Raw genomic sequence first — 13898 nt, 5'->3', positions numbered from 1 at the left:
CTTCCTTCAGTCCTGGGACAAAACACCATGATGGGATTTTGCATGGACTGACTCTCAGAACATGATGCCCAGGAGACAGCAAGTATGGGTCTTGAAGTTCTTTGGAAAGGCCCACAAGGCAGTGACTGATCTGAGTGACCGGGTCACTAGCAAAGCCCTGGCCGTGAGAAGGCCCCTTTTTGACCACCATAGAAGGGCCAGATTGCTGAATTAAGTCACCCGGTTAATTGTGGCCCTTCATTTCTACTCTAGGAATCTGTGCAGCCCTAATCTTAGCCCTTCAGGGAGGGAAGGCAGCTGTTGGGGGGGAGGTGGCTCCCTGCTCCATGGTGACTCCCAGACCCTGTGCACTCTAATTTTAAACCGTGAGCATGGAACCGGTGGGGCGGTGGGGGGGTTCACACAAGGTGCTGCTTGCCCTGGAACCAGGGTGCCTGGGGGCTCGTTTTCCTCAGACACGTCAACAAGGTTTTCCAAAGATTTGGCCAAGACTCTGGGCCAAAAAGACCTTCACCTGCATTCTCCAGCATTTGTCTGAGTGGATGCAGCCTAGATCGCCATAATCCTTGCATTTCTTTTGTTAAGATGCTGAACCAGAGTCGCTCCCTGGAACACTGTGTCAGATTGTGGGATCAGTCTTGAGTTTCCACTCGAGGGGGTCACCGCAGCTGGATTCCTGTGGGATGCCATGAGAAAACCTTCTGGGTTGATGAGAGCTCCCACTGCACTGCAGTCATCTCCAGCAGGTGGTCTGGAATGGCTGGGGTGGAGGCTGGAAGAGGAATCCTGTTTTGAAAGTAGTTACTACGCTGAGTAATGATGAATCTCAAGCATGTTGCATTTAGTCTGGTGTTCTGCAACCATGATTTTTAAAAAGATTGTATTTATTTGACATGGAACAAACATGAGCAGCGGGAGGGGCAGAAGGAGAAGCAGACTTCCTGCTGAGCAGGAGGCGGATGCCGGGCTCGACTCCGGGGACCCCAAGATCATGGATCTGAGTGGAAGGGACACACGTAATGCCCTAAGTCACCCAGGCACCCCTGATTCAGCACTTTTTAAGATACCATTTGGCCAAAACGCTGTTTTGGTGAGAGAAGGGATGGTTGACGCCAAGAACATGCCCTTTGTGCCCCAGAGTGGCCTGTCTCCGGGGCACAGTGAGCCCCCAATGAATCCACCTGTGCCCTCGAGCAGCCGTTATCTTCACATGTGTCTGGTGGCTCCGTGCCATCCCATGTGGCCCTCATCCTGGACTTGCTTGGGTGTTTGCAGTGCATACTTTGTGCCCCTGTCTTCTAGCTCATGGGTTCCCTCTGCCGCCCAGACGGCTGCCCCTGAGCCCTCCTGCTGCCTGTTGGATTTTCTGATCCTTCTTTTTATTGCTATTCTCTGTGCGAGGACACACTGGCATGACACATCTCCCGCGGTTCTCAGAGCAGTGGACACAGCTGCAGTAGCTTCCCTCCTGGTCTTGGCATGTCTTGGGCTTGCGTTGGAAATTTGACATTCCAGATGTTACATTGTAGCAGCTCTGGAGTCGGCCTGTGGGGGTCTGTGTTCCTGGTGGTTCTGTGGTAGTATGTGTGCATGGACCATGTCCGTGGGGTCTCTGTGACCTGTGGGGGAGCCATGGCCATCCGTGCTGTCAGCGTGGATAGACCCCCGTCCGGTCTGTGTTCCTGTGTCTCACTGGTCCCTGTGTGCAGTCATGTGGCCAATTGCTGCCCCGGGATCTCCCTTTGCTCCCTCTGTCCCATGGGGGCCCCTCACCTCCTGGCTGTGGGTCCCTTTCCCCTGCCTGACCTTTGGGCCTTGCTCTCAGCTCCTGGCTTGCAGGCTTGGCCACGAGCAAGTGGTGGGGGCACCAGGAGCCAGCAGAGGTGCAGGGAGCGGGAGCCCCGCTTCACAGTGTGGTTTCCACTTGATCCCTTACTTCACTGACTGACATCGTCTTTTTAAGAGTTGTTTGTGGATACAATTCCCCCTCATTTTAAGAATGAGGCTGTATAGCCTGATCTGCCCCAGGATGCCATCATTTCTCTGTCTGTGTGGCATCGATGGGCACAGAGGTTCTTTCTAATGCTTCTCATCAATGGCAAGGGCATGAGTGTGAACCCTCCTGCTCCCCCAACTTGCAGGCCTCCCACTGGGCCAGCTTCTTCCAACCTTTCCCCTTTGTGTCCACCCCCACCCCCTTCCCAAGCACCCCCACCACCAGCACAACAAGTAGTTTTAACCCCTTCTATGTTCTTTCAAACCCAAACTCCAGACCTTATGTGGAATTCACCTTTCTCCCCATTAACATTCCCGTTTTGTTCCCGGATCTGTGCAGGCTGTGGTCTCACAGCCATTGGTCTTGCATTCAGGAGAAAGGTGAGACACCATCAGTTGTGGAAACAAGCAAACCATGGCCACCCTGAGCCACGGTCCCTCTACTGCCAACTGCAGACACTGTCCCTGGGGGCCATCCACGAGGTCTTTGGAGGGAAGACCTGGAAGGGAGACTGAGCATGCTGGCCTTCCCCCAGGAGCGTGCCTGTGGCTTCCCTCTGGGACAGTCAGAGAGCGGGGGCACTGGTTCCCCCCACCTCCACTTAAGAAGCACTCCCCTCCGATACTAGAGCACTAGAGGTCACAAGCACTCCCCTCTGCAGGAAAGGTTCCCAGGCCTCAGAGTTTGCAGCCTCTGCCCTGTTCCTGGGGGCGGGGGTGGGGTGTCACAGCTAGAGGAGAGTGGCTCAGGTGGGGGGGGGGTGTCCTCTGAGCTTGGGGCTCCCAGACAGACCACTCCGAGCCCAGGGAGAGAGGGGGCTGACAGCATCTTGTGGGCTGCGGGGCAGAGGAGGGTGACCTATGGAGGGTCACAAGACGCTGCGAGGGTGGGGGAGGACAGAGGAGGAGGGTGAGCTATGGAGAGTCAAAGGACAGGGAGGAGGACAGAGGAGGAGGAGGGTCACAGGACTAGGGGAGGACAGAGGAAGTGGAGGGTGAGCTTTGGAGGGTCACAGGACAATGAGGAGGATAGAGGTGGAGGAAGGTGAGCTATGGAGGGTCACAGGACAGGGAGGACAGAGGAGGAGGGTGAGCTTGGGGGGGGTTACAGGACCGGGGGCAGGAGGCCAGTTGGAGGCCAGTGAGTCACATGAATGCCGGTTAAGGGATCACTGTAGTTGCGATTAACCCCCAGTTACCATGGACCCATCAGTGTCCATAGAGGCGGATGGAGGGACCCATAGGGCTGGCCCTCTGGCCCATGGGTCCATATTGAGTGTGGGGCTGTGTCTGCACTGGGAAGGGACATCCCAGTGTCCTGGGGCCTACAAGCATCTTCTTTCCATAATGCACCTTCTGGAACCCTGAGAAATAAATGTCTATTTGAGCCTCCTGGTCTGTGGTTTTGTTATGGTGTCTGAGCCGAGACTTGGGTACCTCAGGGCATCTGGTCTGTGCTTAGAGCCTTAGTCCCCACTGCATACAGGGGTGCCGGCTCAGGGGCAGGGGTGAGGCTGAGCATGCCAAGCAGTCCCTCGTTGCTGGCTGGTGGGTCCTCGTTCTCCCTACCCTCATTTCCCCCTCCCTGGGAGCTCTGGACTCCTGGCTTTCACACATGCTGTGGTGGGGGTCAGCAGGTAGACACACCAGCTAGAGAGGTCCTTGCATCAAGTGGGTGCAGGGGCCTGGCTGGGTGTCTTGCCCTGGTACCCACCCTCAGATGGGGTCCGTGAGGGTGGGTCTCAGACCTGGGCCACTGGGGGCGGGGGTCAGCTCCTTCCCAGGAAACTCTCTGTGTCCTGGTTAGGCCCCACCAGGCAGAGGCCACTTGTCCTCCAGATGGGCCTGGCATTTTGTCCATGCTTGTCCCTGCAGCAGGGCCATGGGGATGGAGTTGGGGACAGCCTTCCTGGGGGCATGTTTAGCACTGGCCACTGTCTTGCCTGCCCACCCCTGGCCCATGGCCAGGAAGGTCCCTGCCTGGTTTCTCAGGGATCCCCACTCCCATTTAAAGGTGCCATGGACACCCAGCCAGGCTAGGTGCTGCTTGAAGGACCAGGGATAAAGAATCTGCCTTTGGCATGTGTGTGGTGGGGACAGATTGGGGCTGGTGCTGGCGCCTGTGCTGGCTTCTGGCTGCCTGCCTTTACCCCCTTCCAGAGGCTCAGGACTTCCAGATGACCATTGCTCCTCGGTCCCCCTCTCCCCTCTGGCTGGTTCTGTGTCACTTTCTAGCTGGCCCCCAGTCCCCCTCTCCCTTCTGGACAGTCTGGGTCTCCTCTGGGTAGTTCTGGGTCCCCCTGTCCCTCTGGCTGATTCTAGGTCCCTTTCTGGGTGGCCCCAGGTCCCTTTGAGGTGGTCTTGGGTGCCCCCTGGGTGGTCCTGGGTCTCCTGGGCTCCTTCCTGCCTAGTATCCTTCCAGGATACTAGTCTGAGGAGGGGTCACCACCAGGTGGGGTCCCTACCCCACCCACGTCATCGCTGCCCCTGCACCCCCACACCTGGCCACCCAGAGCCTCTGCCCTTTGCCTCCCGGGGCTGGGGGGTGAAACCAGATCGCAGGCAGTGACACCCGGGCTATTTTGGAGCTGGGCTGGGCTGGCTGGTGGTGGGGGCGGGCCCAGCCTTCTCCAGCTGACAGCGTCTGCCTGTCCTTTCGTCCCCGTCCAGTCTGAGGACCGGCCAGAGAGTGGGCTGCTGGGTGGGAGCCGTGTCAGTCCTGGGCCCGTGGAGGGAGGTGAGACCCAGCAGCCCCTGTTCCATCTTCTGTGCCCTACGCCTGGGTGCTGCTCCCAGCCTCCCGTAGAGACAGGTGAGGAGGCTGATCAGGCAGGGTGGGGGCCATTCTAGGCCTAGCCCCTCTCCCCCAGGGCTATTCAGTTGAAGGTCAGGGCACTGGGGTCGAGAGGGGCCTGGGGAGGGGTGTCTAGCCAGGTTGTGTAACTCCAAGGGTTGGGACTTTGGAATCCGGGCCCTGACCCCGTGGTGGCCTGAGCTGAGCCCCTCTTGCGGGGAGAGAGCACTGGGGGTGGGAGACCAGGGGGCTGTGGCGTGCATCCACCTCCTCCTTTGTGGCCCCCTGCTCCAAAGGAGGCCTAGGGGTCTGGCCAGCCCTTCCCCCAGCTCTGCGGAGATGGATGGCTGCTGACAGCTGGGGCTATTTTGGGCCTGTTGGCTCAGCAGAGGGGACAGCCAGAGGGGCACTGACACCTGACTCCAGGAAAGAATTTCCCCTGGAGTTCGGGAGGCTGCCAGCCCAGGGGTCCAGACTCCAGGAGCTGTCGCTGGAAGTCTTTACTGGAAGGATGGGGGTGGGGGAGGGGGGTAGCAGGGGCTCCGGGGGGTGGGGGGATGAGGTGGGGGAGAGGGGCAGCAGGGGCTCCAGGGGACCAAGGTTCTGTAGTCAGGCTGCAAGCCAATTCCCACTTGGGCCCATGAGGAGGACCCAAGACTGGCCAAGTTCTTGAAAACCAAGGATGGAGGCTGTAGGCAGGGCTCATGTCAGCCCTCAGGACTCCGAGGGTCCAGAGGCATGACCCTCTCGTGGTCATGGTGGGGGTGGGGAGGTCATAGTGTCCATGTGGAGGGAGGCTGCTGCCAGTGACAAGTTGGGCCTCCAAGGAGCAAGGAGTCCACTCTGAGGGAGGAAGGGGCTTCCCTGGGGAGCTGAGGCTGAAGTCCTAGCCAGGTGTCCCCTCCTAAGCCTCCCACTCCCCTCTGCATGTCCCAACCCAGCAGGAGTCCCTCAACTCGGCCTGAAGGAGTGTGGCTCTGGAGTCCTTGAGCCAGCATTTTGGGCACTGCAGCCCTATGGAGCAGTGGGGATGCCTGTCTGGGAGTGGTTGAGCCTGTGGGAGCCCCCAGGGTCTCATGGGTCTGCTGCACTGAGGTGGGGAACACGGGCCTTTGACCAGACATCAGCACCATTCCTGGCGCCTGAGAAGATCTTGGGGTCTCTGCCCATCCTTCCCAGGCCAGAGGTCAGCCTGTCAGCTGCCAAGGACCTGGGCTGCTTTCCCCAAGCACGTGTAGTGAAGGGAAGTCCTTGTCCCTTCCCTGTTCTCCTGGTTCCCCAGAGGCTACCAGCTGTGGAGGTGGCCCTCAGCCCCTGCTGGTTCATGAGCTCAGAGCACCTAGCTCCCAGAGCTGCACCTGGAGTGGTGGGGGTTAGGGTGCAGTGAGTGTCCTGCCTTGGAGGAAACTGCAGGCCAACCAGGAATCAGGAGGGGAGCCCAGGGAGCTCAGAGCTCAGGGCCTCTGGATACCCGGTGTCAGAGTAACCCTTCCCCAGAGAGACATTAAGGCCCAGGAGGGCGTCCATGGAGGCGGGGCTCGGGTGGCCGCTGGCCCATGTCCTCCCAGTCCCAGAGCTTGGCCAGCGGGGCTAGCGGGGCGGGGGGAGGGCAAGGGACAGAGGTGCTGACTGCACAGTGAGTCAGCAGACTAGTGCAGGCTCACCTCCTCGAGGGGGATTAAGGGGGATTAGGCCCTGAATCACAGGACAGGAGCCCAAGGGTCCAGAACATCACCCCACTTGTCCCCCAGGGGCAGCCCATGCTGGAAGCCCAGCCCTGGGGTGGGGAGGGAGTTGAGGTGCTTGGGCCCAGCCCTGAGCCAGGGGGCCTGCTGTTCTTACAGAAGTGGGGCAGGGTAGGCTAGGCCCAGCTTCACCTTACCCACCTGTGCCGATGGCCAGCCAGTCCCTGGTAGCCTTTGTTATGGGGGTGCCAACCCTGTCCCCAAAGATCCCCAGCCAGTAGGGACACAAAGTCTGTAGAGTGACCAGGCCCTGCCAGTCAACTTGGCTAATCTCAGCCTGGACGTCTGTGGTTCCTCACAGGGGACTCTGCCTGTCCTCCCCGGCCTCACAGCTGACCATGTGCTGTCCCTGGGGGAGGAGCAGGTGCACACAGCAAGGGGGTGTGGGTGGCTCGGGGTGGGGGGCAGCTTGTAAGGGGTCCATCTGGCAGCCAGATTTCCGATCTCCCTGCTCATCAGGGTTGAGGGGACCTGGGAACCCCTGGAGGGGTGCTGACGGCCCAGTACACTGGACTTTCATCATGGGTGCTGCCTGGGGCAAGCCCGGCTGCGGCACCCAGAATCAGAAGTGTGTCTTGGGAGGATGAATCATGGGGAGGAGGTCGGGGCGGGGGACAAAAAGGGGCACATGGGGCAGAGGGCTCAGAGGGCAGTCTCCTGGGATGGAGGATCTGTGACCTCCAGGGCACCACAGTCAGAGGCACAGGCCAGCAGCAGGCACCCAGGGAAGGCCTCCCTGCCCAGGCCCCGTCCAGGTTCAGAGAGCCGCCTCCTCAGTGGGTAAGACATTTAGGAAGATTGGAGTCTCGGAATCCAAGAGGCAGCAGTGTGTGGGGGACGGGGACTGGTCCCTTGAAGGCAGCTGGAGTTGGGGGGTAGGGAACACACACACACACACACACACACACAGGCAGGTTTGTGTGGAGAGGACAGCATGGCCCCAGGTAGGGAGATGCTGGTGAACAGAGAGGAAGGCCAGCCAGGGTGCTGGTGTGTTTGGGACAGGTACTCAACTGGACCTGGAATTGGGGATGGGGTTAGAGCTGGGGGGACAAGAAGGGATAGAAAAGCCTGTTGTGAGGGAGGTGTGGCACCAGACTTCAAATGCCGAGAAAGGAGCCGCAAATCTGAATTTCTGTATCACCGTGCCTCGGACAGTCCTAGCTGTGGGGGCAGGGGAGATGAGGCGGAGGCGCGTGTGTGGGGGAGTGGTGTGGTGCAGGTCCGGGACTCAATCAGTACAGGGTCTTATCCCCACTATGACCTTCCCCCAACCCGCTCCTAGGTCCCTCCTGCCGCCCCCACCCCCACCATGGATCACTCATTCAGTGGGGCACCCCGATTCCTGACCCGGCCCAAGGCCTTCATGGTGTCGGTGGGCAAGGACGCCACGCTGAGCTGCCAGATCGTGGGCAACCCCACGCCGCAGGTGAGCTGGGAGAAGGACCAGCAGCCCGTAGAGGCGGGTGCTCGCTTCCGCCTGGCCCAGGACGGCGACCTGTACCGTCTCACCATCTTAGACCTGGCACTGGGCGACAGCGGACAGTACGTGTGCCGCGCACGCAACGCCATCGGTGAGGCCTTCGCGGCTGTGGGCCTGCAGGTGGACGCTGAGGCCGCCTGCGCAGAGCAGGTGCCCCACTTTCTCCTGCGGCCCACGTCCATCCGCGTGCGCGAGGGCGCCGAGGCCACGTTCCGCTGTCGCGTGCGCGGCTCGCCGCCTATGGCCGTGAGCTGGGCCAAAGACGGGCGGCGCTTGGGCTCGCCTGACGCCCCCAGAGTGCGCGTGGAGGCCAGTGGCGAGGCGAGCGCGCTGTGCATCCAGGCAACGCGGGCCTGGGACGGCGGCACCTACACGGTGCGCGCCGAGAACCCGCTGGGCGCTGCCAGTGCCGACGCGGCGCTCACCGTGGAGGCGGATGCGGACGCGGCGGGCCCTCCCGGGGCCTCCACTGCTGCGCTTCTGGCGCACCTGAAGCGGCGGCGCGAGGCGATACGCGCGGACGGCGCCCCGGCCTCGCCACCGGGTTCTGGCACGCGCACATGCACCGTGACTGAAGGCAAGCACGCGCGCCTCAGCTGCTACGTGACGGGGGAGCCAAAGCCAGAGACCGTGTGGAAGAAGGATGGGCAACTGGTGGTCGAGGGCCGGCGACACGTGGTGTACGAGGACGCCCAGGAGAACTTCGTGCTCAAGATCCTCTTCTGTAAACAGTCGGACCGGGGCCTCTACACCTGCACGGCGTCCAACCTGGTGGGCCAGACTTACAGCTCCGTGCTGGTCGTCGTCCGAGGTGAGCTCAGGGTGCTGGGCGCACAGCCCCAGCACGTGGTCGCTGCCCAAGAAGCGACCTTCCCTCCCCCTGTCCTTTACACCTGCACTGGAATCGGTCGTGGAATCCAGAGGTAGAGTCCTGGGCAGCTCCCGCGTTCCCAGAGCCACAGAAAGAGGGGGAAGCAGATGACCCTCCGCCTGTCCTACTGTGTCTGTGAGAGTCACATGAGTGAGGAACAAAGCGCTTTGTCCTCAGCGCCCCCTCCTCCTGGGAGATGGTGGGAGGTGTGGTGGGGTGGGGGTGGGAGGCGGGCATTCCACTCCCTCACAGGATGCTTAGGGGGTCTCCCGGGCAGACTGGGGGAGAAAGGAAATGACGCGGTTCCTCGGAGGTCCCTGCAGAAGCTGCACAGGGGAAAGTGCGCAGGGCAGCAGGGCTTGGCCCACGGCCGGCGCTCAGGGGGTTGAGCGGCAGCCGGCCCTGGTCCTACCGCCTCGCTGCTCGTGGGAGCGGGATCCCACCGGATTTTGCGGCCTGGGAGCAGCATCTCTGGGATACTTTTTGTGGCTTTAGGTGCCTCGTTTACGGACATCTTCTGTCTAAGGGGAGGGGGCTCTTTACCCCTGCCCCCTTACATCTCCCTACCTTCCTGGACTCATCCCTGCTGCTCCCCTGCCTTCCCACCCAACTCCTGTCCTGGTCCTCTGCCCCCATGCCAGCCCCGTACCCGACTAACCGAGTCCTTGACCTACCCTGCTTCCCTCTCGCACCGCCGCCTCTCTCCCTGCCCTGACCGCACTCTCCGCCCCCCAACCCCTCCTCCTCCACCTTCTCCCCGCTACTCTCTCCGGCCCAGACCCGCAGCCCCTGCCCCGCTCACGGGCCCTGTCCCCGCAGAGCCCGCGGTGCCCTTCAGAAAGCGGCTGCAGGACCTGGAGGTGCGGGAGAAAGAGTCGGCCACGTTCCAGTGCGAGGTGGAGCTGCCGGCCACGGAGGCCGCGTGGTACAAGGAGGAGACGCGGCTGTGGGCCAGCGCCAAGTACGGCATCGAGGAGGAGGGCACTGAGCGCCGGCTGACGGTGCGCAACGTCTCGGCCGACGACGACGCCGTCTACATCTGCGAGACAGCGGAGGGCAGCCGCACGGTGGCGGAGCTCGCGGTGCAAGGTGGGGGGGGTCACGGGGAATGGAGGGGGAAGGTGGGAAGGGGCGGGGCGGGGAGGAGGAGTGGGGCAGCTGGCGGGTTAGGAGCCGGGAGGAGGTGCGGGGCAGGTGCGCTGCTGGGGTCGTGCTGGGGCAGTGCAGGGACCGACGGTGGGCTCGGAGGAGGGGAGGGCAGGGGACGGGGCAGCGGGCAGGCTGGGGGCGGCTGGGGGCGGAGTGGCGGGGCGAGCAGGGGCGGGACAGGGGGCAGTACACAGTCGGAAGCGGGGCTCGGAGGTGAAGGGGCGGGCGAGAAGGGGCGGGCGGGGCGGAAGGTGGGCTTGGAGGAGGAGTGGTGGGCAGAGGACGTCCCCCCATCCAAACACCGACCAGTTCCCGGGCCCTGTCCACCACAGGCAACCTCATCCGGAAGCTCCCGAGGAAGACCGCGGTGCGAGTGGGGGACACGGCCATGTTCTGTGTGGAGCTGGCCCAGCCCGAGGAGTCCATCCACTGGCTGAGGAACCAGGAGGAGGTGGTGGCCGGGGGTCGCGTGGCCATCACCACAGAAGGCACGTGCCACACGCTGACCATCTCCAAGTGCAGCCTGGAGGACATGGGCGAGGTGACCTTCATGGCTGGGGACTGCCGGACAACGACACAGTTCTTTGTGTCTGGTAAGGGCCAGGGCGTGCCCCTTGAATGGACAGGCCCTTTCCCCCCTTCTTTTGTCCACTGGGCCACGCTGTACACTCTGGTCTGCTGTGGGGGGTAGGAGGGGTTTTGGGGGCTGGACCAACGGGTCATAGCTCTAGTTTCCTTGGACCCCTGGTTTGTTTGCTGCCCTCCTTCACTGTGGTCACCCCAGGTGATTGCAGAGTGGGAGTTCTGGTACCACCACTCTGCAAACCAAAGTAGAAGGTGCAGATTGTTCTAGAAGCACACAAATGGGCGAGAACAGCTGTGGGACATCGTGAGCGAGCATGTCTTCTTCCTGTGGCCTTTGCTATCAAATTTGTAGATTGGGGAGTAGGTCCCTCCTCCCACCTGTCTCCACTGGGTCAGCCTTTTGTTGGGGTAGGAATGCGCCCCTGCACACGGGTCTCAGCGCCCTCAGAATGGTCACTGTGCCCTGCTTTGGTCACTGTCAAGCCCGAGACCTGGAATCACAGATGGGGTTTATCCCTAGACCCCCTGGTCATGGGTCCACAGCATCCTTGTCCCTGCAGTCCCCTCGGGCCTTGGGCAGTCCAGACAGTGAAGGCATGCTCCCTGGAGGGCGGGGCTCATCTTGGATTGAGGGCTTGGGGAGGGAACTCCCAGTGAGTGACGCCTTGGGTGGTTCTCTGCCCAGCCCCTAGGAAGCCGCCGCTGCACGCGCCTGAGGCCCCCATGGTGAAATCCAGGACAGAGTGCTCCGTGACCCTTGGCTGGTCCCCACCACCCCACGGGGACCGCCCTGTCCCCATCGATGGTTATCTGGTGGAGAAGAAGCGGCTTGGCGCCCACACCTGGAGCCGGTGCCACGAGGCTGAGTGGGTGGGTGCGCAGGAGCTGACTGTGGCCAGCGTGTCTGAGGAGGGGGACTTCCAGTTCCGGGTGTCCGCTCTGAACAGCTTTGGCCACAGCCCCTACCTCGAGTTCCCAGGGACTGTGCACCTGAGTAAGTGTGGATGCGCTCCAGTTGCCTGCCCCATGGGCTTGCTGGGGGAGGCAGCACTTGGGCCGGGCTCAGGCAGAGGAGGGGCGGAGAGGGCAGAGGCTGACCATTTACTGAAGCCCTCACCCTGCAGCCCCCCAGCTTGCTGTGAGGACGCCCCTGAAGGCAGTGGAGGCTGTGGAGGGTGGTGAGGTGACCTTCTCCGTGGACCTCACTTTGGCCTTGGCGGGAGAGTGGTTCCTGGACGGGCAGGCCCTGAAGCCCAGCAGCATGTACATGATCCGTCAGGACGGCACACGGCATGCCCTCACCATCCACTCAGTGTCCGCCAGCATGCACGGTGCTGAGCTCAAGTTCGTGGCCAATGGCATTGAAAGCAGCATCCGCATGGAGGTCCGAGGTAGGAGGACCCCCGGCTGGGACCCCCAGGCCTCTGCCCTAGCAGTGGGGTGGGGGTTCCTGGAGCTGCTGCTTGTCCCGGGGCAGGTGAGCTCCCGGGTGATCTCCTGGATGCGGCAGGGTTGGGCAGGAGAGGGTGGTGGGAGGCAGCTTGCCCAGGGCTGGCAGTGGCCTCTCCCATGGGTTGTGTGGGTTGTGCATGGAGGACTGGGCTCAGAGCCTCACTCTTCTATCTGCCTGCTTCCCTCCGTCCCTCCCCTTCCCCTCTGCTGATTCTGTCACTCTGCTTCTCCCTGTTCCCTCATACCTGTCTCTCCCTGCTCTGTCCCCTCCCCATCCTCCCCCCCCCCGTCCCTTCCTGTCCATTCCCTTTGTCCACGTCTGTTCACTCTTCTCTCTTCCTTCCCCTTCATTCTCTCTCTGTTCCCTCTACCATCCATCTCCTCTGCCCACACCCCAATGTCCCTCCTGCATCCCCTCCTCCTCTGTCCATTCCCCCTCTGTCCATCCATTTCCCTGTCATTCTTCCTTCTGTCCCCTCCTCTGTTCTCTCCACTGCTCTGTCCATGCACCTTCTGTCCACCTGTTTGTGGCCCCAAGCGGCCCCAGGGATGACCACTAGGCGTCCAGTCACAGCTGTGAGGGAAGTGCTGGCCCGGCTGCATGAGGAGGCACAGCTGCTGGCTGAGCTGTCAGACCAGGCTGCAGCGGTGACATGGCTGAAGGATGGCCACGTGTTGCCACCAGGCCCCAAGTATGAGGTGCAGGCCATGGCCGGACAGCGGGCACTGCTGGTGCGGGATGTGGTGCGAGATGATGCTGGCCTCTACGAGTGTGTCAGCCGTGGGGGCCGCATCGCCTACCAGCTCCTGGTGCAAGGTGACGCCTGCTGTGTGGGGGTCCATTTCCACCATGGCCATGTCCCCACATTAGGTTCCCCTGCTCTGGGCAGACTCTAGGGGGTATGGGTTGTGGGAGTCACCATTTTCCATCTCTGTAGGGCAGTGGGGAGTGGGGCATGCTCAGCTGACCTTGGGGAGGATGGGAGAGGGGAGGCTCTGGTCAGCAGGGGGCGGGGCTTCCTAAGGGCAGGTGGCACTCCGAAGGGGACCCTGGTCTGGGGGAGGCCTGCAGGCCCCCGGCGTCTCTGTCTGCTGTCTAGCATAGGTGTCTATGTGGCCAGGGCTCTGCTGGCCCCACTGACCTGCCTGGCCGCCCTTCCAGGGCTCACTCCCTTTCTGCACAAGGACACTGCTGGCGGCTGTGTGGATGCTGTGGCTGGAGGCCCAGCCCACTTCGAATGCGAGACCTCAGAGGCCCATGTGAGTGTGCACTGGTACAAGGATGGAGTGGAGCTCAAGCGCTCCAGCCAGCGCTTCTTGCAGGAGGACGTGGGTTCACGGCACCGGCTGGTGGCAACCTCGGTCACCAGGCAGGATGAGGGTACCTACTCGTGCCGTGTGGGCGAGGACTCCGTGGACTTCCAGTTGCGTGTCTCCGGTGAGCCGCAGCCTCTGAGGCATGGTGGGTGGGGAGCAGATCTGGCTTCATCAAGCACTTGTGAGGCTAGGCTGTCCAGCCCTTCCTTTCTTCCAAGAATGCCTGGGAGGTGCCGTTGCTCTTAGGGTTGGAAAGAGGAACCTCCCAAAGAACTAACATTTAGATGGAAAAAAGATTTGCGCATGGAAAATAAAAAATAAGAAGGAAACTTGTAGCCTTTTTGTCCTTTTGAAGATGAGGAAGTGAGGCAGACAAGACTTGGGGTCTGGATGCCTATGGGTCTGGCTCCTGCTAGAAGCTTCTGGGGCCACTTGGCAGATGCTGAGTCCTGGCCCTTAGTTGGGTCTCGGTCACTCTCCCAGGCCTCCCTCTATCTGTCGCTAGGC

General features: G+C 61.7%; 1 protein-coding gene across 30 annotated transcripts in view; it reads left to right on the top strand.

Annotated features, from left to right (window-relative positions):
- Positions 1–4114: 4114 nt before the first annotated feature.
- Positions 4115–13898, top strand: part of OBSCN (obscurin, cytoskeletal calmodulin and titin-interacting RhoGEF) — a 137108-nt gene continuing 127324 nt past the window's right edge. For 17 of the 30 annotated variants that reach the window (XM_032335097.1, XM_032335094.1, XM_032335088.1 and 14 more), the window contains exons 1-8: positions 4117–4807; positions 7820–8828; positions 9708–9977; positions 10370–10630; positions 11308–11616; positions 11747–12013; positions 12613–12891; positions 13237–13512. In XM_032335097.1, coding sequence (XP_032190988.1) covers positions 7847–8828; positions 9708–9977; positions 10370–10630; positions 11308–11616; positions 11747–12013; positions 12613–12891; positions 13237–13512 — 2644 coding nt within the window. In that variant the 5' untranslated portion in view covers positions 4117–4807; positions 7820–7846. Of the gene's footprint in view, positions 4808–7819; positions 8829–9707; positions 9978–10369; positions 10631–11307; positions 11617–11746; positions 12014–12612; positions 12892–13236; positions 13513–13898 lie in introns of all 30 variants that reach the window. The other 13 variants (XM_032335077.1, XM_032335080.1, XM_032335071.1 and 10 more) reach the window with 6 other exon arrangements.

The sequence above is a fragment of the Mustela erminea genome, chromosome 3, assembly GCF_009829155.1.
Source record: "Mustela erminea isolate mMusErm1 chromosome 3, mMusErm1.Pri, whole genome shotgun sequence".
NCBI classification, from domain to species: Eukaryota; Metazoa; Chordata; class Mammalia; order Carnivora; family Mustelidae; genus Mustela; species Mustela erminea.
This window is presented reverse-complemented; position numbering and strand designations above follow the sequence as displayed.